Source organism: Sminthopsis crassicaudata, chromosome 1 (genome assembly GCF_048593235.1).
Source record: "Sminthopsis crassicaudata isolate SCR6 chromosome 1, ASM4859323v1, whole genome shotgun sequence".
In the NCBI taxonomy this organism is placed as follows: Eukaryota; Metazoa; Chordata; class Mammalia; order Dasyuromorphia; family Dasyuridae; genus Sminthopsis; species Sminthopsis crassicaudata.
Window position 1 is genome coordinate 66,157,105 of NC_133617.1, and position 26,168 is coordinate 66,183,272.

General features: G+C 37.6%; 1 protein-coding gene across 5 annotated transcripts in view; it reads left to right on the plus strand.

Moving 5' to 3' along the window:
- KDM4B (lysine demethylase 4B) overlaps nucleotides 1-26,168 on the plus strand; it is a 273,807-nt gene that overhangs the window by 66,859 nt on the left and 180,780 nt on the right. For 4 of the 5 annotated variants that reach the window (XM_074308507.1, XM_074308472.1, XM_074308482.1 and 1 more), the window contains exon 5: nucleotides 2,421-2,614. In XM_074308507.1, coding sequence (XP_074164608.1) covers nucleotides 2,421-2,614 — 194 coding nt within the window. Of the gene's footprint in view, nucleotides 1-2,388; nucleotides 2,615-26,168 lie in introns of all 5 variants that reach the window. The other variant, XM_074308498.1, reaches the window with a different exon arrangement.

Here is a 26,168-nt window from a genome sequence, read left to right on the forward strand (position 1 = left end):
TCAGAGTCATCCTTGGAACTTCTTGCTCCAAAGTCATACCAGTTTTATTTTCATGATTTATCCTCCTCCATCTGTCTGTTTCTCCACTTATGATCATTAATTACTCTGATTCAGTTCCTCATCACTTTTTGCCTAGAGTATTCCAATAATTTTCCAATTGGTTTCCATGCACTAATTCATTCTTTAAAAAAAAAAAAATTAACATTTTTATTTAAAGCTTTGAGTTCCAAATTCTGTCTTTATCTTTTGTTCCTCTGCTCCTTGAGACAGTATACAATCAGATATAGGTTACATATATATGCAATTATACAAAATATTTCCAAATCAGCCATTTTATATAAAAGGATTAGAATAAAAGAATGAAAGAAAATGAAAACTGTCATGCTTCAGTCTGTATTTAATCAGTTCTTTCTTGAAGGCAGATAGTATGTTTCATCATTAGCCCTTTGAGATTTTTCTGGATGATTGTATTGCTGAGAATAGCTAAGTCATTCACAGTTCTTTATCCTACCTACATTGTTACTGTCATTGTATATAAATATGTTTCTCCTGGTTCTTTTCTCTTTACTTTGCATCAGTTCATATAAGTCTTTCCAGGTTTTTCTGAAATCATCCTGCTTGTTATTTCTTATAATATTCTGTTATTATTATATATATATATCATAGCTTGTTTAGCCATTCATCCATTGATGGGGATTCCCTTGATTTACAATTCTAAACACTTCAAAAAAAGCTGCTATAAATATCTTTTTCCTTTTGTTGGATGTCTTTGCTATATAGTCTGGGCAGTGGTATTGCTGGATCACAGTTTTATAGCTCTCTGGGCATAGTTCCAAACTGCTCTCCAGAATAGTTGGATTAATTCCTATCTCTATTAGCATTCATTAATCCATTTTTGATAGAGTTGCTCAATTAATCTTCTAAGGAACAGTGTTCTAGAAGCTTCAGTGCTCTTCCTATTTGTTGTTATTATTCAGTGGTTTTTCAGTTGGATGTTTTAGTTGTATCCCTCTTTTTATGAGCCTATTTAGAGTTTTCTTGGCAGAGATACTAGGGTGGTTTGCCATTTTATGGATGAGGAAACTGAGGTAAACAGGGTGAAGTGACTTTTTCAGGGTCACCCAGCTAGTAGGTGTCTGAGGTCAGATCTGAACTCAGGATGAGGAGTCTTCATGATTCTAGGCCAGGTACTCTGTCCACTTCAGCCCATTATGTCAGTAGTTGCCCTGCTCCCTGTTATTTCTAGGGTAAAATGCATGCTCTTCACCATGGCTCCTAAAGCCTGACTCCAGGTGACTTTCAAGGTTTAGTTAACTCTGCTTCCTTTCTCATATATAAATCTTGTTCTTACCAAATGAAACCACTTCACTGTTCTTTGAGTTGAGAATCCCCCTTCTCCTCTCCCTACTCCACTCCAATTTCACAAGCATCTCCCATGCTTGAAATTCATTCTCTCCTCATGTCTGCCTTCTGGAATCTTTGGCTGCTTTAAGGGCTGTCTGATCTCAGCTATCATCTCTTGCAGAATCTCTTTCCTCCAGTTCTCTCATATTTGCTTATGTATTGTATGTATTTCATGGAAGTTGTGTAATTATGGGGGCTGTGCTTGGTGTTGAGACAAGTTAGCAAGGATTGATAAAGTACTTACTATGCACCAGCCCTGGATTGTACTAAGCTGGGGAATATACATATGGATAGAAAGAAAGATATTCTCTGCTCTTAGGGAGTTGAAATTTTAGCGGGAGAAGATAGTACCTCTGGGGAAAAGGGGAAAAAAGGAGACCATGGGAGAAGATACCTGCTCAAAGACCAGAGGATCTACAGGGCAGCCCTTAGAAGGAATGAAGGTGTGGCTGGCATGGGCAGAACTAGCCAGGCTGGGGAAGGGATTGAGGAGCCTGTTGTATTTCAAGTGAAGAGACTGCTATGGAGAAGATCTGAATAGTAAGAATTCAGCAAGATCATCATGCAGCTCTCTACCTCAAACAATTCCCAAGATTTATCCACTAAGTCAAAGAGTTTCCTGGGGAGGGAGTTGACAGAGTTATAGGTTCTAAATATTGTGTACCTATGTGTGCCCTTCTCATTAGAATACAAGCTTCATACTGGCATACTGCAGCTCATTTTGGTCTTTTTTTATCCCCAGGGCTTAGCGCATTGCTTTGCACTTGACATGATTACATATGATGATAAAGTAGATGAGATTGATAGGCTCCTGCACTAGATTGGCCATTTCTTTCTATTGCCTTTTCTCTTCCATAATTTGAATGTACCTAGCACGTTTTAATACATAAGTTAGATGTGTGAGCCATCTGAGAGAAAAAATGATAGATGTTATAAAGGTAGAATCAACAAGATTTCTTAACTGAACATAACCAAAAGTCAAAGGGAATGATTTTTATTGTTTGCCCTTCCTTTAGGATGTGGAAGAATGGAATATTGGGAATTTGAACACCCTTTTGGACATGGTGGAACATGAATGTGGGATTATCATAGAAGGGGTGAATACTCCCTACCTGTATTTTGGGATGTGGAAAACCACCTTTGCTTGGCACACAGAAGACATGGATCTCTACAGTATCAATTACCTGCACTTTGGGGAGCCCAAATCTTGGTAAGTGAATTGAATCTTGCATTAGTCCAGGATCTACTACTGCTACCAACTTCAAGAAGAATTCTGTGATTGGTAAATAAGGAGAGTAAAGTTGACTTATGTGTTTGTGTCTAATTGAGTCATTATCAGCCATCGTGGAGAGGAGTGCTAAGAGTGCAATCCAATGGATAGAAGAAAAAGAGATGGGAAATGCCTGCTTGCCCTACGCCTCTCCTTGATATGCATCCCCCGGCCTTCCCTTTCAGATACTTGGCACTGTGCTGAGCATTTTACTGATGTTACCTCATGTGATTCTCACAATAAGCCTGGAAGGGAAGTGCTATTATTATCTCCATTTTAAGAGTTGAGGAAAAGAGGCAGGTGTAGATTAGTTGACTTGCCCAGGCTCATATATCTAGACTAGGAAGTCTCTGAAATCTTACTGATTTGAGGGGTAGCTAGATGGCACAGTGGATACAGCATCGGCCTTAGAGTCAGGAGGACTTGACTTTAAATCTGGTCTCAAATGCTTAACATGTCCTAGCTATGTGACCCTGGGCAAGTCACTTAACCCCAATTGCCTCGGGGGGAGGGGGGAACCTTAACTGATTGTGAGGCTTATTATTCCACTCACTGCCTTTTTTTCTAAGTGGCATGTTAGATAGTGCTATTGAAATCATGATTAAAGCCTATCTTTGCCACGATTTCAGTGTGGAAAATCTAGCATGTCAGACAGTGCTCTTTTGAATCTGACATCAGTCTGCATTTCTAGCTTTTGACACCAGAATCATTGAATGTCACCTGTGGCAGTTTCATCCATTATTGCTAGCATAGACCACACATTGATGAATGAAAAAGCATATTAAAAAGCATATAATTAATATGTTATTATTAAGCTTGCTCTATGCCCACGCACTGGAGATACAGATACAAAAGATGGAAAGTTCTTTTTAAGGAGCTTATGGAAAATACAGATGTGGCACTAGTGGCCAGGGAGAATGGTTTAGGCCTAAGGAGACACAGGAGAATCATCTGGCTTTGACTAGTGCTTTCTCCATAAGCAGTAGTACTCCTGATTTGTTTACATTTCCTAGACACCTGCGCAGGTGGCTGAGGTTGACTTAGAGATGATGAACTTCAAGATGGGAACTGGATGGTGCAATAACCTAGGGGAGGGAGGCAGGATGGTCCCATCTGGGAGTGAGAAATACATATTTGGAGAATCTGCTTATGGACCCTTTTCTACTATGCAGCCATCCCTCCAAACCTCACAGAAATGCATCTGCATTCAGGTGTTTTTGAAACTAGCCTCTAAATGACCTGTCTTTCCCCCTCACCCTGCCCCTTACCTCTGTACTTTAATTGCCTTACTTTTACCCCTCAGTACTGACACTTACTTACCCTTTTGTTTTAGTCTTTTCTTCTTTTTCATCTCCCTTCCATCTGTTTTCCTTTCTTTGAGTGCCCAGCTCTGTGACCTTTATGGACATTCATTTTCTCCTTATTAGTTGCTTCCATCTGTAAGATGATTAGATGGCAATTAACAGGGTCTTTACAATCTGTAACCTAGACCTGCCCAAGAGAATATTAAAGGGTGAAGATGATGTTGGGTTTGGTGTAATACTAATTATCTGTGTCATTTATTGAATTTAAGTTGTTGGCAAGTGGGTTAATGCACAAAACACATAAACCACAATTTTACATAATTCATGAAATTCCGAAAGCCATAATAAATTTTCTCCAGGTTCCAGGCATATCCTTGCTATGGATTTCCAATCATTCGGGGTTAGGACTTCATAAGACAAACCATCTAGTAACATTTTGACATAAGCTGATGTAGCCCCATAAAGGGTACAACCTTTTTTCAAATCCTTAATTTTATTCAAATCTAAAGGTGCATATCTTCTCCTTTTTTTACCTACAGAGTCAGTATTTTCAATCACAGGATATGCATGTATAAAATCACTTATATCCTGTCCTTCTCTCTTAGCTTTAACCAATGCTTTTTCTAATCTTGTCATAGGCTTAGGCTTCTTCACAGGCAATTCTGTTTGTGTTTCTGCCTCTTCCCCTCTTTCTTCCTCCATCTCTGAAGGTGGGGTTGATGTGGGCCTGTCAATAATCTGTTCTCTAGGCAGGGTTGAAGCTTCTTCAAGAGAATCATACCATAATTCCTCATTTAAATCCTCTTGCTCTAGGGAAAGATCTTGATCTTTCCTTTTTTCCTCACACTTCCTCCTCTGTTCATTTTTAGAACTTTTCCTTTTCCTACAACTTGCTTGATAGTTTAAGGCTAATTGAACTATGTTGTAGATATAAAATACTTCTGCAGAAATTGAACGAGGCCCATTTTTTGCTTGAAATTCTTTCATTTCATATCCCACTAGCTTCCATTTATCTACATCTATCTTTTCTTCCTCTAAGAACCAAGGGGATGTACGTCTTAATGCAGCCAAGAGTTTAGCAATCTGTACCCAGGTTACAAGTAAACTCTGCTCCTCAATTATCTTGATTATACTCTCTATAGTACCACTCCTGAATGGGGGTGGAGCTGAGGTTGCTTCTGGGGCTGGGGTTGAGTCGGCTGAGGTCCAGGGATTGAATATAGCTAACATCTGCCCCATTTCAGCTATAAGATTCCTGGTTTAGCCCTTAACAAGTTAAGTTCCTTATTTATCTATTAGCATGCTCACTTAATCTTTAACAAAGTTTCCTCGTTACTCACGGTTCTGGGTCAGAGAGACTGAGATCTAGATGGGAGGCTTTTCCACTGGAATCAGGACCGTGTCTGTCCCTGTTCGGGCGCCAAATTGCGAAGGTCTGGTCTAGCTCCTCTTGTCAGGATAAGCAAAAGTCCTTGCCCCACGTGTGGACGCCAATTGTAGCGAGCTGTCGTCTCCAGAAGCTGCCGGATCACTCTCTGGGAAGAGATCTGCTGTGTCTACTCAAATCTCTCCGACAGATTCTTCTTCCTGTAAGGAACTGTTGTCTCCAGGCAGTTGCTGTTAACTCTTGTCCAGAGAAGTGACTTCCCTTCCTGCAGAGAGCCCCGTCAAGCCTGATGCAATGCAGAGAGTCTTCTTCTATCTCTGAGAGTCCTCTCTTTTATTCTCCCAGAGAATGGGCGTGGGATAATGCAAGGGCTTCTGGGAAGAACCACCCCAGCCAATGAGCTTGCCCCCTCTATCAAGTCAACCTGAGTTCTCACCTTGTAATTGTCCAGAAAACCTGAATTCTCACCTTGTTACTGTCCAGACAACCTGAGTTCTCACTTAGTAATCCTAACACCACAAGGAGGAAATTGTCTTCCTTATTCTCTTATCTGTTTTAAGACAGTCATCTCTTCTACAATCTTAGAGGCATCATTTTAAGAATATGATCATCCCAGAAGTTTCTGTTCTCCCTACTTTCATCCATTGTCTATAATGGGGAAGGGACATTGACTATTAGGATCTTGACATTGTGTACTGTTTTCTTTCTTTCACAACTCGGCTGACCTGCCTCCTGGATTGTATAATATCAGCATGCTGGGTAGGGGAGTTTGGTGTTCATGTTAGAATGACTGAATTTGAGCATTGGAACAATTGTACAAGGAATGCTTCTTTGTCAGACAGGTAGACACACATTTTTGATGCTTGTTCTTTATCTGGTGTCATAATATTGAAGAAGCTTTATGCCTTCTTTTTGTCCTTCCTATGAAATGAGTGGAGTAATATTTATATAATACTTCAAAGTCATTAGGAGAAAAGTGCCATGAAGCTAATGTTATATCAGTGATTTTGCAGATCCTCATGGAAAAGAACAGTGGTGGTGTGTTAATGGAAAACAAGGTAGATTCTGGTGTTGGTCCTAACACCAGCCTGGTGTGTAACTTGGGGCCTTAGTTTCCTCTTACAAATTTCAAGAGGTTTAAACAAAATCACGATGGCATTGTATACTTTCATTCATTTGCATGGTGCTAAGCTCATCAGATGTTTTCCACACAACACTTGCACTAGGGGAGTGAGTGTAGATATTACTATACTTATTTTACATGGGAGGGACTGAGATTGGGGTAAGAGGAAGGAAAGGGAAAGAGGAGGGTGGTGAGGGAAGGGAGGAAGGGCACACATACAAGCTCCTAAGGAGCTGAGCTGATTCTTCAGGTTCTCAGCAGACTCAGATGAACCTTATACATAGCATTTGCTTGAACTCCCAAGCAGCCCGTTTCACTTGTGGACAACATTAATGAGTAGTTTTCCTTGTATCATGCTGAATCTTGCACCCCTTGGCTCCTGAACAAGTTTCATCCCTTTTTTACTTGAGATATTTAAATAAGTGAAAAATTCTGTCACATCACCTCTACCCAGAGTCCTCTTTTCTTGGCTAAATATCCTCAGCTTGTTAAACAGAATCTCATAAGACATGATCTTGAGGTCCTTCACAATGTTGGTTGCCCTCTTTTGGATGATCTGCAGCTTTATTTCTAAAAATGTTGCTCTTAGAACTCAAAATAGTATTTGAAATGTGATCTCCTCAGGTACATTTCGGTGGGACGATCTCTCTATTGCTTGACAGGATATCTCTTGGTGAAGCTTTAGTTCTCATTCTCTCTTTTGCCTGCCACGTTACAGTTGACTCTTTTAGTTTCTTGTAGTCAACTAAAACCCTGAGATTTTTTCCCCCAAACTGCTGATTAGCTGTTTTTCCTTCTTTCCCATATCATACTTGTGAAATTTAAAAAAAAATACTATATATATATCATTACTATCTTTCATCTTTGATTCAGCCTGATGTTGGATCCTGAACTTGTCATACAATATTAGCGATCCTTGCCAGGTTCGTGCTATTTTTAAATGTCAAAAGTGTCATCTATGCCTTTTCATCCAAGTTATTAATACAATTATTAAGTAATCCAGAGCTAAAGATAACCTTGAAGCACTCCTCTTTGGGTCTGATCAGCCAGATACAAATCTTCCAGTTTTCTCTTCTAATCCATATATTTCTATCTTGTCCACAAGATAATCAGACTGTCAAATATCCTGCTCAAACTTAAATTACTTTACTACATTTATTTCCAGGGCATTTGATAACCTAAAGCACTGCCATTTCTTTGAATGGTCTATCAGCTTCAGCATGCACCCTGAGATTATCAGTTGAACATGCAAAATTTTTCAGTGAGAAACATTTGAAACAAGCATCAAAAAATGTGTGTCTACCTATCTGACGAGGCAGCATTCCTTGCTCAGTTGTTACAGTTGTTCCATTTTCAGACTGATGCTCAAACTCAGTCGCTCTAACCTGGCCACCAAACCCCCCCACCCAGGATGCTGTGGTTACAATCTGGGAGGCAGGCCACTTGACTCCAGGTGCAGATGGGGCCTCAGCTCCACTAGGTGGCACTATGGGCCCATCACAAACCTTATGAGGCGTTCTGTATGCAGGAGGGAGCAGCCTCCACCCCAAGGAAGTACTGAAATGTTCAGACTTGGCACAGCGTTGTCTGCTGACCTTTGCTCCACCATCTCCCTCACTGTCACCATCTGTAACCTGACGCCGTTGCAGAGAGGTTACTGGTATTGCAGAGTAGCTTTCATTCTTCATTAGGATCAAATGCTTTGGTGAGGACTGAGTCAGTTTTATCTTATTGACAGTTGTATTTCCATGTATTGACAAGTAAATGTTTGATAACATTAGATCACGTGGAAAATGACAGCCTGTTTTGATGTCGTCTGTCTCCTGTCTTGGGTTAAATGTCCCTCCTTTCCTTTAAGCATTCTATATATTGCCTGGTCTCTAGATCCTTCACCACCCTGATCGTTTCCTCTGAATGTGCTTTAGCTTTTCAGCACTCTTTCTACAGTTGGGCGTGTAGAACTGAGCACAAGATGGTCTGATGAGGGCATGGTTCTTTCATGTCCTAGATAACTGTCTTTCAGGCTAAGATTGTGTTATCTTTTTTTTTTTTTCTAATTCTGTATCATATTATTGAGATTATAGTCCATAATCCTCCCCCCCTCCCATTAGAAAAGCCATCTAGTTGCATTTTCCAGTTAAAATAAACACAATAACCATATTTGAGTATTTGAAGGACCATCATAAAGAAGCAATGTTAGGATTACAAGGTGATAACTCAGGTTGTCTGGGCAATTCTCTAGCTCAGAATTCACACTTTTGGTTCAGGCCTTTGAAAGGAGTTTGCACCTTTGGACTTCTGGGGGAGAGTTTACATGTTTAAAGGAGTTTACACAACCTTTAAGAGGAGCAAGTTCATTGGTTGAAGTATTTCCCCAGGCCCCGTTGAGTTCTCACTACAATCTCTGCGAAGATAAAAGAGGGCAGCATTGGGTCTGGAGAGTAGTCTGGGAGATTGAGTTTAGATGGTGGTCTGGAAGGATAACTTAGAGACAACCGGATCTTTACACAATACAGCAGGCTTGTTTTTCCTTGGCCTCAGGTGACAGAACCAGAAACAATGGGTAGATGCTATGGAGAAGTAGACAGAGACTGGATACTAAGAAGAAACTTCCTATCAATTGGAATTGTGCAGAAGTGAAAAGGGCTCCCTCTACAATTAGGGGCTTTCTCCTCACTACTGGTCTTCAGGCTTAGTTGCATGGCATTTGAATTTCTGCTCAGGTATTAGAGTAGGTGACTTTTTAGCTTCCTTACACCCTTGAAGGAAGTTAACTATGTTAACATGATAATGAGTGTACAAAGAGCTGAAAATAAGAATTCAAAGATGAGAAAGGAATGGGCTATTTGATGAACACTTTAGTACTAGTTTTATTTTAGTTTTAGAGGGCTTTAGAATCCCTATGCTCACAACATTGAGGGAGGAGAAACTAGAGAGCTTGAAGAAAATACTGTGATAGTAACTTGTATTTTTGTTTTTATGTTCTATGCAGTGAAATTATTTTGAACCTGGAGGGAACAAAGCATTGAAATTTATATAATATTTTAAACAACCACAATTTTAGGAGAGTTGTAGATTATTTGGAGCAGCACAGGAAAATTAGAAACTGTTTTTGTTTTGGAGGAACTCGTTTTGATCCTGTCTCTGCCAGTGGATTACCCTGAAATGCCTTTGGAAGTATCTGGGCAATTCAGTCCTACACAGAGACCCAACTTCTCTTTCTCTGTGACCTAGAGCCAATCTTTAACCTTCCTATCAATGCCCCCTTATCCCTTCCTTCTGCTTTCCTGACAGTGAATTGTCCCCTCTTCATCCTCACCCCTTTCTCCCTATCCCCATCCCTGTTAGAGGAAGCAAAGACTCCCTTTTCTACCCCCAATTCCATGTACCCCCTCCTTCCTTCTCAAGGGCCAGGCCTATTGTTATAAGGGAAAGTTTAAAAGAAAATTTAGCTTGTGTGTGAATTTGACTCATATGACTAGTTAGTGGCAGTGAGGAGTACCCCTTTTTAAAAAAATTTCACTCAATATTTATGTTTTTAAAGGATCTTTTACAATTGTATTTTTTAAATTAAAGTTTTTTATTTACAAAAATATGCATACCCAAAATTACCCAATTTTCAACATTAATCCTTGCAATACTTTGTATTCCAAATTTTTCCCTCTTTCCCCAACCCCTCCCCAGATGACAGGTAATCCAATACATATTAAATATGGGAAAATATATTTTGAATCCAATATACATACACATATTTATACAGTGTCTTGTTGCACAAGAAAAATTGGATCTAGGCAAAAAAACCTGAGAAGAAAAAGAAAATGTAAGTAAACATCAACAGAAAGTGTGAAAGTGCTATGTTGTGGTCCACACTCAGTTCCCACAGGCTTCTCTCTGGGTATAGATGACTCTCTTCATCACTGAACAATTGGAATTGGTTTGCATTATTTCGTTGTTGAAGACAGACAAGTCCAGCAGATCATTGTATAGTCTTCTTGTTGCCATGTATAATGATCTCCTGGTCCTACTCATTTCACTCAGCATCAGTTCATGTAAGTAAGTCTCTCCAGGCCTCTCTGAAATCGTCCTGCTGGTCATTTCTTACAGAACAATAATATTCTATAACATTCATATAACATAATTTATTCAGCCATTTGATGGGTATCCACTCAGTTTCCAGTTTCTGGCCACTACAAAAAGGGCTGCCACAAACATTTTTGCACATGTGGGTCCCTTTCCCTCCTTTAAGATCTCTTTGGGACATAAACCCCGTAGTAACACAGCTGGATCAAAGGGTATACATAGTTTGATAACTTTTTGAGCATAGTGAGGAGTGTCCTTCCAAAAATGAGGCCATATTACCAATTAGGTGCACCTGGGACTTTAAGAGAGTCAGCTTGGAATTAATGGAGAGAGGGTAGTGGACTTGCAGACCTTCTTGAGTTATAGAACTTCTGGTTTTTTAAAGTTTTAATGATTTCTTGTTTCTTGACAGCCCAGACTGTCCATCTTTTATTTAATCTTGTTCACTTTCATTCTCTGTTGCCCTCCTTTTCCCCTCTCTGATTAGTCTTGCCTTGCAGTAAAGATTAAAAGTGGAGGAAAAAACGTTTCACTAAAACCAGTGGATAAATGAATCATCCTAGATCTTCTTCTAAAAGTACTATATAGCATCAACTATATTTATTTTTCAAATTAACTTTGCTTGCCTAATTGTTTGAAGCTCTTTTGTGATATCTCCTCAAGAGATTTGGAAATCACAAAATCAAGATCTAAAATTGTTAAGTTTTCTGAGGTTATTTTATCTGAGAAGATTCTTATAACATTCTTATTGCTTTTCTTAGCAGAAAAATATTGACAGCAACTTATCTTAGAAAAGAGACACCTCAGCCTGTCATTCTTTGATGATGATAAGGAATAAGGTCTATACAAGAAATCTCCAGGCATCCTTAGTTTGAATTGACAGTGAATTTTTTCCAAGTACATAGTGTCTGCTAACAGTTTTTAAATGGACCATTTATTTCACCTCTCTTTTGGTTGTCTTCATTTTCATTTTGGAATTTTCTGAAAAGTTCATTTTTCTGCCAGTTATAGAATGAGAAAGTACTAGAGCCTCTGAAGCCCTTCCTTTCTCTTTGTGTGAGTCCTTTTGTCCTAGATTCAGTAGGGAATAGAAATTCAGAGTAAAGAGTTTATACTGTTTGATTAGTGGTCAGTCTTAATTCTCATCATTAGACTACTTAATCCATTCTTTTTTTGTGTGGGTTAGCTCCCAAAGGTATAGGTTTTTTTTCTCTAGTAGTGTTTCATTTTTTGGAAAGATAGTTTTCAGCATTCACCTTTGCAAAACCTTGTGTTCCAAATTTTTCACCTTCCTTCCCTTCTCTCCCCCCTCCTCTAAATAGCAGCGATCTGATAAAGGTTAAAGATATGAGTCCACTCTTAGAACATTTTGGGCAATAATCTACCTCTTTCTTTTCTAGTGATAGGTCCAGATGTGGACAGTTAAATACTTGATAATCTTTATTTCAGCCTACCTTTCTAGGTTTGTTAATACATCACTCTCTTTTACTGACTGGTCTAGCCAGACTAGTTTTCTTGTTATTTCTCATAGGTGCCATACCATTTCTTATCTCTGTGATTTGTATAATAAGTCCTCCATTCCTGGAATGTATATTTCTTTATCTTTAGCACTACTGTTAGGAATTCCTAGTTCCCTTAAAGTTCAATTCAAATGGTACCTTCTCTGAGATTTTCTTAGCATTCTTCTAATTCTCTTTATGTTTGTTCCTCTTGTGCCCCTAAAATTGCCTTGAATTTATTTTTCCCCTCAATAGTATTTTATTTTTCCAAATACACGTAAAGATAATTTTCAACATTCAATATTGTAAAACTATGTGTTCCAACTTTTTCTCTCTCCCTATTTCTCTCTCTACCTCTCCTCTTCCAAGATAGTAAGCAATCTGATATAGGCTAAATATGTTCTGTTCTTTTAACCATATTACCATATTATGTTGTGCAAGAAAAATCAGACCAAAAGGGGGGAAAAAAACCACAAGAAAAAAACAAACAAAAAGATAAAACTACTACTTGCATTATTTATTTTGCATTCACTTCAGTGAATATTAGTAGAATATTAGCTCCTTTAAGACAGAAAGGGTTTAATTTTTGGTTTTGGTATTCATAATAAAATAGCATATTGGCATTTAGCATATCATAATACTGAGTAGATGCTTAATAAATACTTGCTGGTTGATTACCCACCCACTTGAACTATTTTAATAGCCTACTGAGATATCTCTTCTCTGCTTTTTCCTTCCTTTTTTAAGTCCCTCCTTAATGTTTCTGCCAGACTTAACTTTCATTTATCTTTATCTTCTCCCATCACTCCTGTTTGGGATTATTAAATGGCACCCCAATTTCTTCTAAATTATGTTTAGATTCCTTTGGCATCCCAGGGGTCATATTTATTCAACATTTATTAAGTGCTTACTATGTATATAATACCATTCTAAGCAATGGAGACAAAGACCTCATACTGTCTTGATTTTACTAAGATTCCAGTTTTTAGCACAATACTTGGCACATAGTAAAGAACTTAATACATGTTTATTGCCTGACTGGGTAAGGACATTCAGAATTGGAAGTTTACTTCTCTTTTCAGATTTAATTTAGAACTGCTGTTCTCACTATTGCATCCAAACTTGATTACAGTGTGTTCTTATACTCTGCTCTTTTATGTCTCTGTGCTTCTCCCCCTCCTCCCCCTGCAACCTAGCTCATCTTCCTTTCCCCTCTTTACCTTTTAAAAAACTTCCCATGGTGCCAGCCCTTAATGGATTTTGGAAGAATTTAATTGAAAGCATACTACTAGGAACACCTCTCCCCTTCTTGTTCTGTGGGTCAGGAGAGAGTTAAGATAAAAAAAAATATTTATAATGCATAATACACAAAAAGCATGGTAAATGCAATATATTAAAAGATCTGGGGAGAAGATCCTTACCTACTAGATAAGATAACTTCATGAGAGAGGTGTTACTAGGATTTAATTAAAACAACTGAAGGTTGTTCAGAGAAAAGTGTTTCTTAGCTCTCGGCAGGCTATCTTCTCCATTGCCTAAATTATTGACAGATAAAAACATTTCCTTTGGCAGTGTAGCTAGAACAAACAGGACCCTGGTCCAGTCCTGGGCTTATATTCCAGTGCATCCATGGCTGAGGCCCTGGAAGATGTCAGACAGATTTTTTTTTTAAATGATAAAGCCAACACTGGCATGAATTTCAGAAAAGGAGAATATTGAGGGGTTAGGCCATGGGTTGGCAGAGCTTTTTCTGTTGAACTTAACTTGTTTATATAGATAACATTCTTTAGTGCAAAGGTAGATGTGTTGTGACAAGATGTCAAGGTTGGTTTGATAGGCCCCTGATGTGCTGTTCTCTGGAGCGTGGGGCTTGGATGCACCGATCTCCCAAGTCTCATCCTTTCAGGATGACAGTTTGTATTAGTGACTATCAGGCTTCCCTCTTGGAAGCATCTGATCTGTTCAGTGCTAGTGAGCTGGCCCTGTAATTTTAGATTCATGGACTAGTTTGTTTTCCTCAGTGATCGGCAGGGGGAGCTCTTGCACTTCCCAAGTCAGTTTTGCTACCTGACGTGCTAATAATGATGGCTTCTGTTTTTCTGGCTCTACCTCTGTGGAAAATTCCCAGGTTTCTTCATCCTTTTTATAGACTATTTGGCCCTGGCAGTGCTCATCTTAGAGGCACCTCGGGGAACAGCTGCAGTGAGGAGAGTTATAAACTCTACTCCTTGGGACTCTTCTATGCAAAAGGAGAAGCACGGTGAATTCTCTGCTTTTAGCTAGAGGTGGGATCAAGCTCTCCTTTTCTGGGAACCTGCCACCTACGCCACAGCTGCAAATTTCCCTTTTCCCCTGATTTCTCATTTGAGTCATTGTTACTGTTGTCATTAATGAAACACTGATTAACGTGCAAGGCTTTGTGTTAGCCACCGAGGAGGATACAGAGATGAGTAAGATAGAATCACTGCCTTCAGGGAGTTTGTAGTCATGCAGAGTAGACCAGGCCAAAAAAAGCAAAACCAACTCCCCTCCCTTCCTCCCCCAAAACAAACCCAGTTAAACTGATGATACTATGAGGATGTACTCAACATGAAGCAGCCTTAATTACTATTTGAATCTAGAGGATGGAGACATCCCTGAGGGCCCAGGGGTGAGGAAATGTTTGGCAGAGGAAATGGGTCTTCAAGGGTCAATCAAAGAACTAGAAAGGATTTTAGAGGCTATGTAGTCCAAATTCCCTTGTTTTATAAGGTAGGTGCTCCCTCCAAAAAAAACCCCAATACCTAGCATTTTCCCCTGTCCCAAATCTACTTAAAGCCACTCTGTGGAAAACTCTTGTTCTTTTCTTTTTCAAACTGTATCATAGGTGGGATTTTGGCCGAATTCAGCTGAGGTTCCAAGTCTTGTTCTCTATCCACTGCATATAAAGCTTCTCCCAAGGAGGTGCATTTTTGACTAAGAAATAACCTTCGAGTCCCAGCAATTACTATTATATGCAATGGCAGAGATATAAGAATTGCTAGAGAGCATCTCTTCTTTCTTCATTTTACAGATGAGGAAACTGAAGCCTAAAGGAAGCCTAAAAATCTAAATCTCTCAGTTTTTTGGAGAAAGTGTGGATAAAGGACTTGTTTTTTTTGGGGTGGTGGGACTTAAGTAGGATGGAATTTTTTTTTATTCCTGTATCTACTTAGTGCCTTATTAAACAAGTAATATTTTGCATAAGATAAAACTCTTAGTAAGCACATCCTTTCCTTGTGCTATGAAGTTTTTATTGGTGCCTTTTGTTTTTATATTCTTTGACTTCCCAATATTACCAGCTACTTCTTCCTCACACCCCACCATAGAACTTTCCCTGGTAATGAAATAACATGTATTAAGAAAAATTAACCAAAAAAGTATACATAACTGCCATCGTATGGCATGGTGGGATGTCATGATAGTATATGAGGCTGATGACTGAGAGGAGATAGTATTTTGTGAGAAGAACAACTAAGATGGTTCTCCTCTTCCTCTCCCACATTAATCTTCCTACCAGTGCCATCTTCCTCTTTACTGTTCCTAACTGGATGCCCATGTTCTGTTCCTATCTGCACAGGAAGAAACCATTGTATATCTAGTCTGTTCCAGCTATTAGGCCTCTTAGTTCATTTTCCAGTAGTAGGGAAATACTTGGGATATATCCCCATTAGTGTGATAATCTCTAGGCCAAAGAATATGAAATTTAATTATTTTCTTCCATAATTCCAAATTTAACATGCATCATATGTATCATGCCCTCATGTAGATGAGACATTATGAAAAATGTTCTTTCTGTGTGTCATCTGTCCATTGTCTACATGGAACTCTGTGTAATTATATCTAAAAATGAGCTAGAGGGGAGCTGGAGATGACTTTTATGGTTGAGTGGAAAGAGGTTGAGAAGTTGGGGTATAAGTTCTAATTTTTGACTGGAGGATATAAGGAACTGTTGCAGAACTTTTGAGGAGAGGGAGGAAAAAGAAGTTAATTTATATTTTTAGTGCTGTATCATTTACCAAGGGAATACTTTCTAGAACTTGATAAATAATAACAAAATTAATTTGGAAAAACAAAAGATCTAGAACATTGGGGGAATTGATGAAAAACAAATAGGGACAAAGGGGAATAGCACTCTCACATCTCAGACTGAATTATAAAGCAACAGCCATCAAAAATATTTGTTATTAGTTAAAGAATAGATAGATCAGTGAAACAGTTGTAGAATCAGAGGCAATGGAACTCAATCAAATAAGTAGTTTTTTCTAGATAATTTTTGATAAAATCTGGTGGGAAAGCTGTCTGACAGAAATTAGGCTTAGACCAACACCTTATATTATGTTTCACAATACATTCTAAATGGAAACACAACCATAATATTAAAGATCATACTAGAAAAAAATTAGAAGAGAAACAGATTATATACATTTCACAAGTCTGTTTTTGTTGTTGTTATTGTGGTTTTTTGAGACAGTTGGAGTTTAGTGATTTGTCTAGGGTCATAAAAGTATTAAGTATCAGGCCCTTCTAACTCCAGGGCTGGTATTCTATCTACTGTGTTAATCTCACTGCCTTTAACTCTATGCATTCTTACCCAGAGGAGACTGAGGTAGTTACAAAAAAACTGATAACTTCTGATGACTTCTGCACAGACAAAATTAATGCACTTAAGATAAGAAGGGAAGCACTCTAAGGAGGGGGAGGGAAGAAATCCTTGACTCAGACTTCTCTGATAAAAGTGAAACAACTATATGAAAGAATATTCCAAGTCACTAATAATAGAAGTGCTAATCAAAACAATAAAGATTTCACCTTCATCCTACAAATTGTCAAAGATGACAGAAAGTGACAGCAGTCAGTATTAGAGGGATTGTGCAATTATAAACACAAGGTGAAGCTGTGAAATGGTTATAAGCATTTAGGAAAGTACTTTGTAATTATGTAAATAAAACAAATGCTCATACACTTTGAACCCATTATTAGGCTCCTTCTATTCAATTATTTTATTCTTCTCCTCTTTTTCTCTTAAGTGCCTAATTCAAAATCCTTCCCTCTTTTAAACTTCTTTGTGTTTCTCATGGAATTAAAGTCTCTATAGAACCACCTTTTGAGTTCCTTCTTTTAACAATTTCTCTATTGACTTTGCAGATCTTACCTTCTTGTTTGTTTGTTTTTTTTTTTTTTTGTTTGTTTTTTTTTTCTTCTCTTGTGCCTTACTCTTAGCAGTGTCAGTTTATGTGTGAGGTATTAAGGAAACAAATATTGCCCCATGACAGGAATTTTCCTGTATAACAACTTATGAGATTTACTTCTATTCTCTGGCTTCCCATGACAATTATATTCTTCATTTTGGGTCCATGCCCTCCCAATTTTTTGAATGCTAGTTGTCCCCAAGAGGTCTGACCCCTCATTTTCTGAGACTGGATGGTGTCTATGGAAGTACAACTCTCAAAAGAAATTATCTTCCCATTTGCTAGCACTCTATGGATTAAACCCATTGAAAGCTTACCATCTCTCATTGTAGGATTTTTCTTACTATGCGATTTCTTCCCCTATGACCTTTTACCTCCCAATTGAGTTGAGATCTTCCCCATTTTTTCTCCTTGTTTTATCTGTCCTTGACCCATTCCACTTTAACTTCCTTTTTTTTTTTCTGAGAGATTACATGAGTTACCCATGGACTTGTTCAGGGTACATCACACATTTCCTTCTTTTTCCCTTTTATTACTTTTCATTCTGTATATTAGTCCCCAAAATTTCATCAGTTCACCTGTTTTCTTTATTCCTTTTCAGTCTTTTTTGCAGGATTTTCATCCAGGTTAGGTTTGTTAACTGTTATCTCCCAAGGCCTTTTTCTCAGGCCTTCTTTTCTTCTCCCTCTACACTTTTTCACTTGGTGATCTTACTGGTTTCCATTGGTTCAACTGTCGTTTCTTTGCATGTTTCTCAGGTATATTTGTCTAGCTTCAACCTCTCATCTGACTTTCAGTCTTGTTATTTATAGCTTTAAATTAGATTTTAAAAACTGGATATCCCATAGTCATCTTAAATTAAATATGCTTAAAACCAAACTCATTTTCCCCTAAAAATCCTTTCTCTCTTATTTACCTTTTTCTGCCGAGGGTACTACCACCACCCCCTCAGGTCATCTTGGCTTAAAGCCTAGTTGACATTCTTGACTCTTAACTTTCTCTCATAAATTCCTCCTCTTCTCCCATCCAAGCTGTTGCCAAGGCCTATGGATTTTGCCTTTGAAACATCTTTTGTATATACCCCCTTTTCCCTCTGACACTGCCATCTTCCTAGTACAAGCCCTTATCATTTAAGTGCCTCGATTATTGCAATTGGGTCGGTTTGTGTATCACAGATTTCTTATCACTCTAGTCTGTGGCCAGTGCCTTAAGGTTCAACCATATGACATCACTTCCCGGGGGTATAGAAGGGAGGGGAAAGGAAGGAGCCTTTGTTCTCCACCTTACTAAATAAACTCAACTGGCTTCCTTTCACCTCTAGGGTTAAATATAAAATTCTCTGACATTCAAAATCCAACGTAAGTCCTCCCTCTTACCTTTCATATATTTTCCTTCACCTTCTCTGAACTCTGTAACCCAATGACATTGACCTCCTTGCTGTTCCTTGAACAAGTTAATTCATCTCTGTACACTGTATTTTCACTAGCTGTTCTATGTCTTGAAAGACTCTTCCTTCTCATTCCTTATTTTTGCTTCCTTCAAGTCTTAATAAAAACCTTGTATTCTGCAGGAATCATTTCCTACTCCTTTTTTAATGCTGGTGTCTTCAGTTGTCGATTTTCTTTCAACTTATCCTGTATATAGCTTGTCTTGTATGTAGTTGTTTGAAAATTCACTTCTTTAGGCTGTGAGCTCTTCCAGCAGGTACTGTCTTTATCTTTCTTCCCATCCCCAGTGATTAGCACCCGGCCTGGTACATAGTAGATGCTTAGTAAATGCTGATTGACTCAATTGTGTGTGAATGGGAGGAAGTATTTCCAGGAGGTAAGTTCTTAGTGTTTTGAGCCTGACTCCATACTATCATTTATCCTATTTAAGTTTTATTTTCATCTTTAATCCCCTTGTTTTCTTTCATAATTCTCTTAATGGTGCCTTTCATTGCAGTCCAATTGTTATCTTTAACGTTCTTTTCATCCTTTTCAAAGAATTTGTAGAGGGTTAATTTATTTCATTATTTTGGGGAGGTATTTGTATTTATTTACGAAATTGTATTTCTGTTTTGGGGTGTTAGCAAGTTGAATAATCTGTTCATTTCTGTGTTGTTTTTCTTTTTTTTTAAGCAATGCTTCAATTGCCTTTCCTTTTCTGAACATCCGTTTTCTTGATGATTAGACTTAGGTTTGTAGGATTGTTATTTCGAGTTGCATCTTGAGCTCCATTGCTTTTTTGGTTATATTTAATTTCTTTTAGCAGTTTTTGGTGGCTGCTGAGTAGTTTTGTGTTATAGTTGTGGTAAGGATAACATGAAATATGGAAAGTACTTTTCAAACCTTAAAATGTTATCTAATTGCTTATTATTACTGCTATTAATTAGCAGCTGAGGGAATCAAGAATGGAAGATATAGCAGAAGTTCTTGTACTAGAGTCTGTGAAATTGTTTTAAAATATTTTGATAACTGCATTTCAATATAATTTCACCTTTGTAATATCATACATTTTATGTTTTATGTATTTAAAAACATTCTGAGAAAGTGGTCCATAGAGTTTCACCAGACTTTTAAAAGGGTTTATTACACAGCATCTTTTAAAAAAAACTTCTGACATAGAAGCTGGCAATTTAGAAGGCAGCAAGATATACTAGAGGTAAAGATGGAGAGCATTCCAGACAGCTCACAGGGGAATGATTCAGGAGGTCGAGAGGGCAGAGGAGACTTGAGAAGAAAAGGTTTCAGAATAGAGAATAAATTAGTAAGGAATAAAAGGATTTCCTAACTGGGACTATGGCGATTTATGTAACAGCAAAGTAGCAAAACCTACATTTTTCCCTTTCTTCCCCAAGGGAGATACAGGAGGCAGCATGTATCAGAAAAGTCAAAACACCTTAACTCCTTTGAGCACAACCTTTCTTCAGACCCTGATGGAAACAGCTCAGGATCCTTAGCTCAGGTACCTTGGTGGCGTAGTGTATTGGTAGAATGCTAGTGTTAGGGAGACTTCAGCTCACATCCTACCTAATGTACTTAATAGCTGTGTGACCCAAGATATGTCAGTTAATATCTCTGAGCTTGATTCTTTATGAAAAGAAGATATCACTTTCCATTAAAGGGTCATTACAAGAATAATATTGATAGATTGCTCTAGAGACAAATGCTTTTATAAATGTTGTTGCCATGAGCAGCCTTTCATACATACCACAGTCCTGTTTTTGACTCAGCCCTTGTAGCTCGAGAAGCAGTGAGATTTGGCAGAGCCTTCAGTAATTCTGCCTCCTCAATTACCATACCTCCTAAACACCAGGAAAAGAAATTTTTTGCTCCCAGAGTTCTTGGACTTTCCATCGAATTTAGACCTGAAGTATTCTGTGTTGTCACTACTTGCTAGAAATTCAAGCTCCTTGAACATGTCCTATAGGATTTTTTTCTTTGTATCTCCATTTCTAAGACTTTGTAAATAGTAAGAGCTTAATAGAAGCTTTTCATTTAGTCTGAATATAAATTTATAATGACATATTGTGGATGTGATTTCTTCCTTTTTCATTCAGTATTATATGTGTAGGAGCAGAGGAGGCAGATGATCAGAGTAATCCAAGTTTAGAGTTTAGCAAATTGTTGCCATCAATAGGACAGGGGGAGGGGGGTGTCAAGGAATTTCAGAGTATAGTAACAGTGTGGATAAGATCTAGTTAAATATAGGGTCAAGATCTCTCTTGAGTACTGAGAGATGGAAGAAGAGGAATGGGTTAAGGGAGAGTTGGAATGATAGATAATAAAGGAATTTCAAAGCTTTTAATTGTGAAACTGTAAGTAGGTGGTCACAGTATCAAGTGTTTGACCCTCATAGTCCATGAATTTGCTTGGTGAAGGTGGCAAAGAGAGAGTATGATGGTATTCTGATTTCCTCTCTAGAACCTGTGTTGAGTGTGTGTGTGTGTGTGTAAAAACAGTGGGCAAAAAGTGTGGCCAAAGCTGGAATGGATAGCTAGAAATGCAGTCTAATGAGGGAAGCCAAGTCTCTCTGAATGCCAGAGGGAAGTTGTCTAAAATGTAGATAAGTTTGTTAAATATGGAATTGGAGCTCTTCTGACTTCAATGCAAAAGCATTTATTAAGTGATTATTATGTGCCAGGCACTGTATTAAGAGTTGAGAATACTGGTAGAAAAATGAGAGCATCTGCTTTCTGAGAGCTCATGTTGTAGGGAGATAATACATTGAAAAAAATGGGAAGAACTGGAATGGGACATGGGAGAGCAGAGCTAAAGTAGATAGGAATAAGAAATGTCTCATACCATGTTCTTATCCTTCGATCCTTTCAGACACTTAACTGGGATGCAGAGGTCCTTGTGTAAGTATGAATGGGAATGTAGATCTTGATGGGAAAATAGGTATGGGGTAGGAACTGTCTCAGGAGTAAACAAGCAGGGCTTTTTTTTTCTTCCCCTTGTTTCTTCTCTGCATTCACCTGATGTCTGTGTGAATGATAGAGATTTTTCTCACTCGTGGTCTATTACAAATTTCATTGCTTAGCATCTTCTAATATATGCAGGTTTCATGGAGTGAAAAATCTATTTTCAGAAAATTGTCTTAGCATCTTAGACCTAGCTTATTCATTCTGATCTTCTATAGATGTTTATATAGCATTTTTTCTGATCTTTATTCTAATCTCCTACCTCTAACAACATCTCCCTATAATTTCCTTTCATGTGAACATGATATAGTTGTATTCAGAAAGGCTGAGCAGAATAAAATATTGTTAAAAATGATTCTTCTTCTGAACTTAGTTTCATGAAATAGCCAATGAAATGACCAGTAAACCATACTTAAGATCATATGCAACTTAATTTAGGTCAAAATAATGGTCCCAGAAAAGATGATTTTACTTTTCTAGGACTTGGTCTGAATATTGAACCTATTTCCAGGTGTTTTCCCTTTTCCCTTGCCCGAGAAGAGGAAGTATATGTACTGTGTATTGTCCTGAGCAGTATTATTCTAGAAATCACTTAGGCAGCCATATGTAGGGCTGAATTCTACAGGTAACTTTGTCTCATTCAAAAGACTGTTTTAAGGTGATATGTTCCATGTCTCCCTTCCAGGATACTTTGAATTATTATATTTTCTTTGTTACTCTACATGCCTTCCCTTTTTGTCAAATGCCATTATATGAGTTTGTGTTTTCATGTCTGTCACTTTCGTTACGGTGTTCCTTTTAGTGTATGTAGTAGCATAACTGTGAATACTTTGTTGTTTTCTAGCAGCTTTTTAAGAAGGTTGAGTCTTTGCAAGTTCACATTATTGATTAAACCTGAGTGTGGTTACTTTGGTACTTGTGATAATGTGGCTGTGAAGTTAAAAAAAAAACCCAATGTTGATAGAGCCTCAAAATTAAGTTCAAAGAATAGTGTTGTGAAATGTTCTTAGTATATTGAGCTTAATATCTAAAGCATTATGAATGCTTCAAATCCCTTTGAAATAGGGGTTTAAAATAGATCCAGTTAGTCCAACTGGGTCTATTTTAAATCTTCATTTCAAAAGAAGAGATAAAAAAAATTTTTATTCCCTAGATGATGATTGTAATTGGACAAGTAAACCATTTGCAAGGTGTGTGTGTGCGCGCATGTGAGTATAAGTAAAATCTTGAGACAAGACAATTAGAAATGGACTAAAACAGGATTGAATAGGTGCAAGAAGGAATGTGAGGAAAGTTTATTTGTGTTTGGGAAATTTTGCAACAATTTCAATGATGTACAGTTTGCTCCCATTGATACTTTGTGGTTGCTAAGCAATTGTGTTCATTGTGATCTTTGTAGAATCAGAAGCAATTATATTCCAATATAAATACATAGCCATAGTTTATTGAACTGTTCCCCAGTTGCTGCACATCCCTTCAGTTTGAAGGCTGTGAATATTTTTGGTACATATAGGTCATCTGAAATTCTTTTTCTTCAAGGTCTGACTCATTTACTGCCAGTGTGGTGTAGTGGAAAGAGTTCTGCCCCTCAGGAAGCCTTTGCATCCTGGCCCACCATCTGTGTGTGTATGTAGGCTGTTTAGTTAACTTTTTAAAGACTTCAGTTTCCTCATCTGTAAAAACGAGATTTGTACTATGTGGTTTTCCAGCTCTTAACTTTCCTTCACTCCTGTTATCCTCCTGAAAAATGACTTCACCCTTTGAGCTCACACTTCAAAGGTATGTTCTCTTCCCTTGGGACTCCTCCTTCTGACTGGAAGGTAGAGGACTTTTCTTAGAGCTTCCACTTAAAGATATGTTAGGATTTTTACAAGGTGCTAAGTCACTGGAATGGATATAATTATCTAATTTAGCATGGTACTTAACAATTCTCTAGTTCAGAGTTCACACCTTTAAAGGAGTTCAAACCTTTAAAGGAGTTTGCTCATTGATCATTTAAGGAGCTCCCACAAGCCCATTCTCAGGGAGGATATAAGGAGCCAAGATTCAGTATGAAATTCACGACCTTATGGAAAACTTGGATTGTCAGGAAATTTTCCCTCATCAAACCAGAATTTACTTTTCTATCATTTCTATTGTTCCTTGTTCTTCTCTCTGAAGATGTAGAAAAATTATACACCCTCTTTCACATGACAACCCTGTAAATACTTGCAAACAATGGTTCCTCCAATCTTCTTTCAGGTTAAATGTCTTCATGTCCTTTTATACACAGAATTTAAAAATTCTAGAGTTGGAAGGGATCTCTGAAAGCTATTAACTCATATTTTATCAATAAGCAAGCATTATTAAACATCTACTATATTCCAGGTACTGTGGTCCTCACTTGGAATACAAATACAAATGTGAAAGAGTTTTTACCTTCAACAAGTCCCTGTTCCACTGGATGGCTATAAAATAGTCACAGGTAAACAAGTGCAGGATATGTAATCAACCAAATAAATACTTGTTAAGTGATCAGGTCTTAAAGATCTAGAAACTCTTGGCTTTATCTTTGGCTTTCTACTGTGACTGGAATGCTCACACTACTCATTTTCACCTTAGAATCCCTAGTTTTCTTCAGAGCTCAAGGCAAAGACTGCTTCTCCTGGGAAATTTTCTCTGATCCTTTCAATTGTCAGGGGTCTCCTTCTGTAGATATGCACTACATCCATGTCCCCCTGTTACTTTGTTTATATATTGTCTGTGCTTATATGTGTATATATGTTTTTCCCAATAGAAAACAAGTTCTTTGAGGATGGGAACTATCTTTATGTCACCAGTGCCTAATATACTTCTTGTATCTTAGTTGTTATTATTCAGTCTTTGAGTTGTGTCTGACTCTTCATGACCCTGTGGACCATAGCAAGCCAATACTTTCCTTGGCAAAGGTAGTACTTTACCATTTCTTTCTCCAGAATATTAAGACAAATGGTAGTTAAATGACTTGCCCAGGATTATATAACTAATATGTCTCTGAGATTGTATTTGAAGTCAGGTTTTGACTTTAGACCCAGTTCTCTTTCCTCTGGATTAACTAGCTATCTTCTGTGTATATGTAGGTTCTTTATAAATCCTTGTTGATTGACTGGACAGGTCTATAGAAAATTCTGTAGATATGGAGACTTCTGTGTAGAAGAGCTTGTGGTGCCTCTTTTGTGGTATTTTAGAAATACTCAGTTCTAAAGAATGAACCATTTTGTCTTAATGAAATAAGACAAATGCTCCAAATCTTGGCTGTAAGAAAACTTCATTTTTGTCCAAAGTTGTATTTTTTGATGTAGAGTTCATTCCGAGGCTAATAAGAAAGTGTCTTATAAGAACTGTTAATGTGTATATAGGGTTTCCCAGAAATCTTAGTGGCATTTTAAACTGAAGTAGCTTAAACTTTAAAAAAAAGTTAAGAATAGAATCCTTTTCTTACCTTTCCCTCGATAAGAAAACAGGAAAAATAAAATCTATTCTAAATATTTATAATCATATAGATGACTTCTTTAACATCCTGACCATAATTCCTCCAATTACTATATTATCTGTTCCATTTCAACATTCACTGTCTGTTATATTCCACAATTTAGCATCTTTACCACCTCTAAGAACCTGAAATTTGTAATTCCATCTTCTTTACCCATAACCATTTCTCTTAAAAAAATTAATATAATTTGTTTTTCCTTTCATTTCCAGTTGTATCTAACGTTCCCATATAATTACCCTATACAAGTTGTCTTCCTTGTTTAAAAAAAAACAATAAGAAAGAAAAGAAGTTAAGGAATTAGAGAAGCAAAACTAACCAACACATTCACTGAATTTAACAGTGCATGTATGTTCCCTGCAAATTGTCCCTTTATCATTGTGACACAAGTCATTATAATTACACATCATGTTGGATTATGTTGTTCTTTTCATTTACATAAATTGTTTTCCTGGTTTTTATAACATAGATCATAGATTAAAGCTAAAGACCATCAAGTCCAAACTCTTCTTCATTTTACAGATGTCATAATTTATGCCTGAGGAGCTTAAATGACTTTTTCAAAGTGACATTGTTATGAAGAGTGAGAGATAAGATATGAACCTGGGTGCTCCTTCTTTTGGTAGTCAATTTACTTTCTGCTATATTTACTTTCACTCTGCACAAGTTCATAAATGTAAAGTGTTCATTGTTCTTACTTATGTAGTAATATTCCGTTATGTTCATGTACCACAGTTTGTTTAGCCATTTCCCAATGTAGGTGATGGAAAAAAGAACTGCCATAAATATTTGGTGTATATAGAGCTTTTCTTTTTGTCAGTGACCTATGTGTGCCTCGCAGTGGAATAACAGACTAAAAGAATTGGACCCAAAGGGTACTCTTTAATGTAATTTGAAATGAATTAGACCAACTCAACTCCAACAGTAGTGTATTTTTAGCTCCTCTACACTGTCTTCTCATCTTTTTTTTGTAAATAG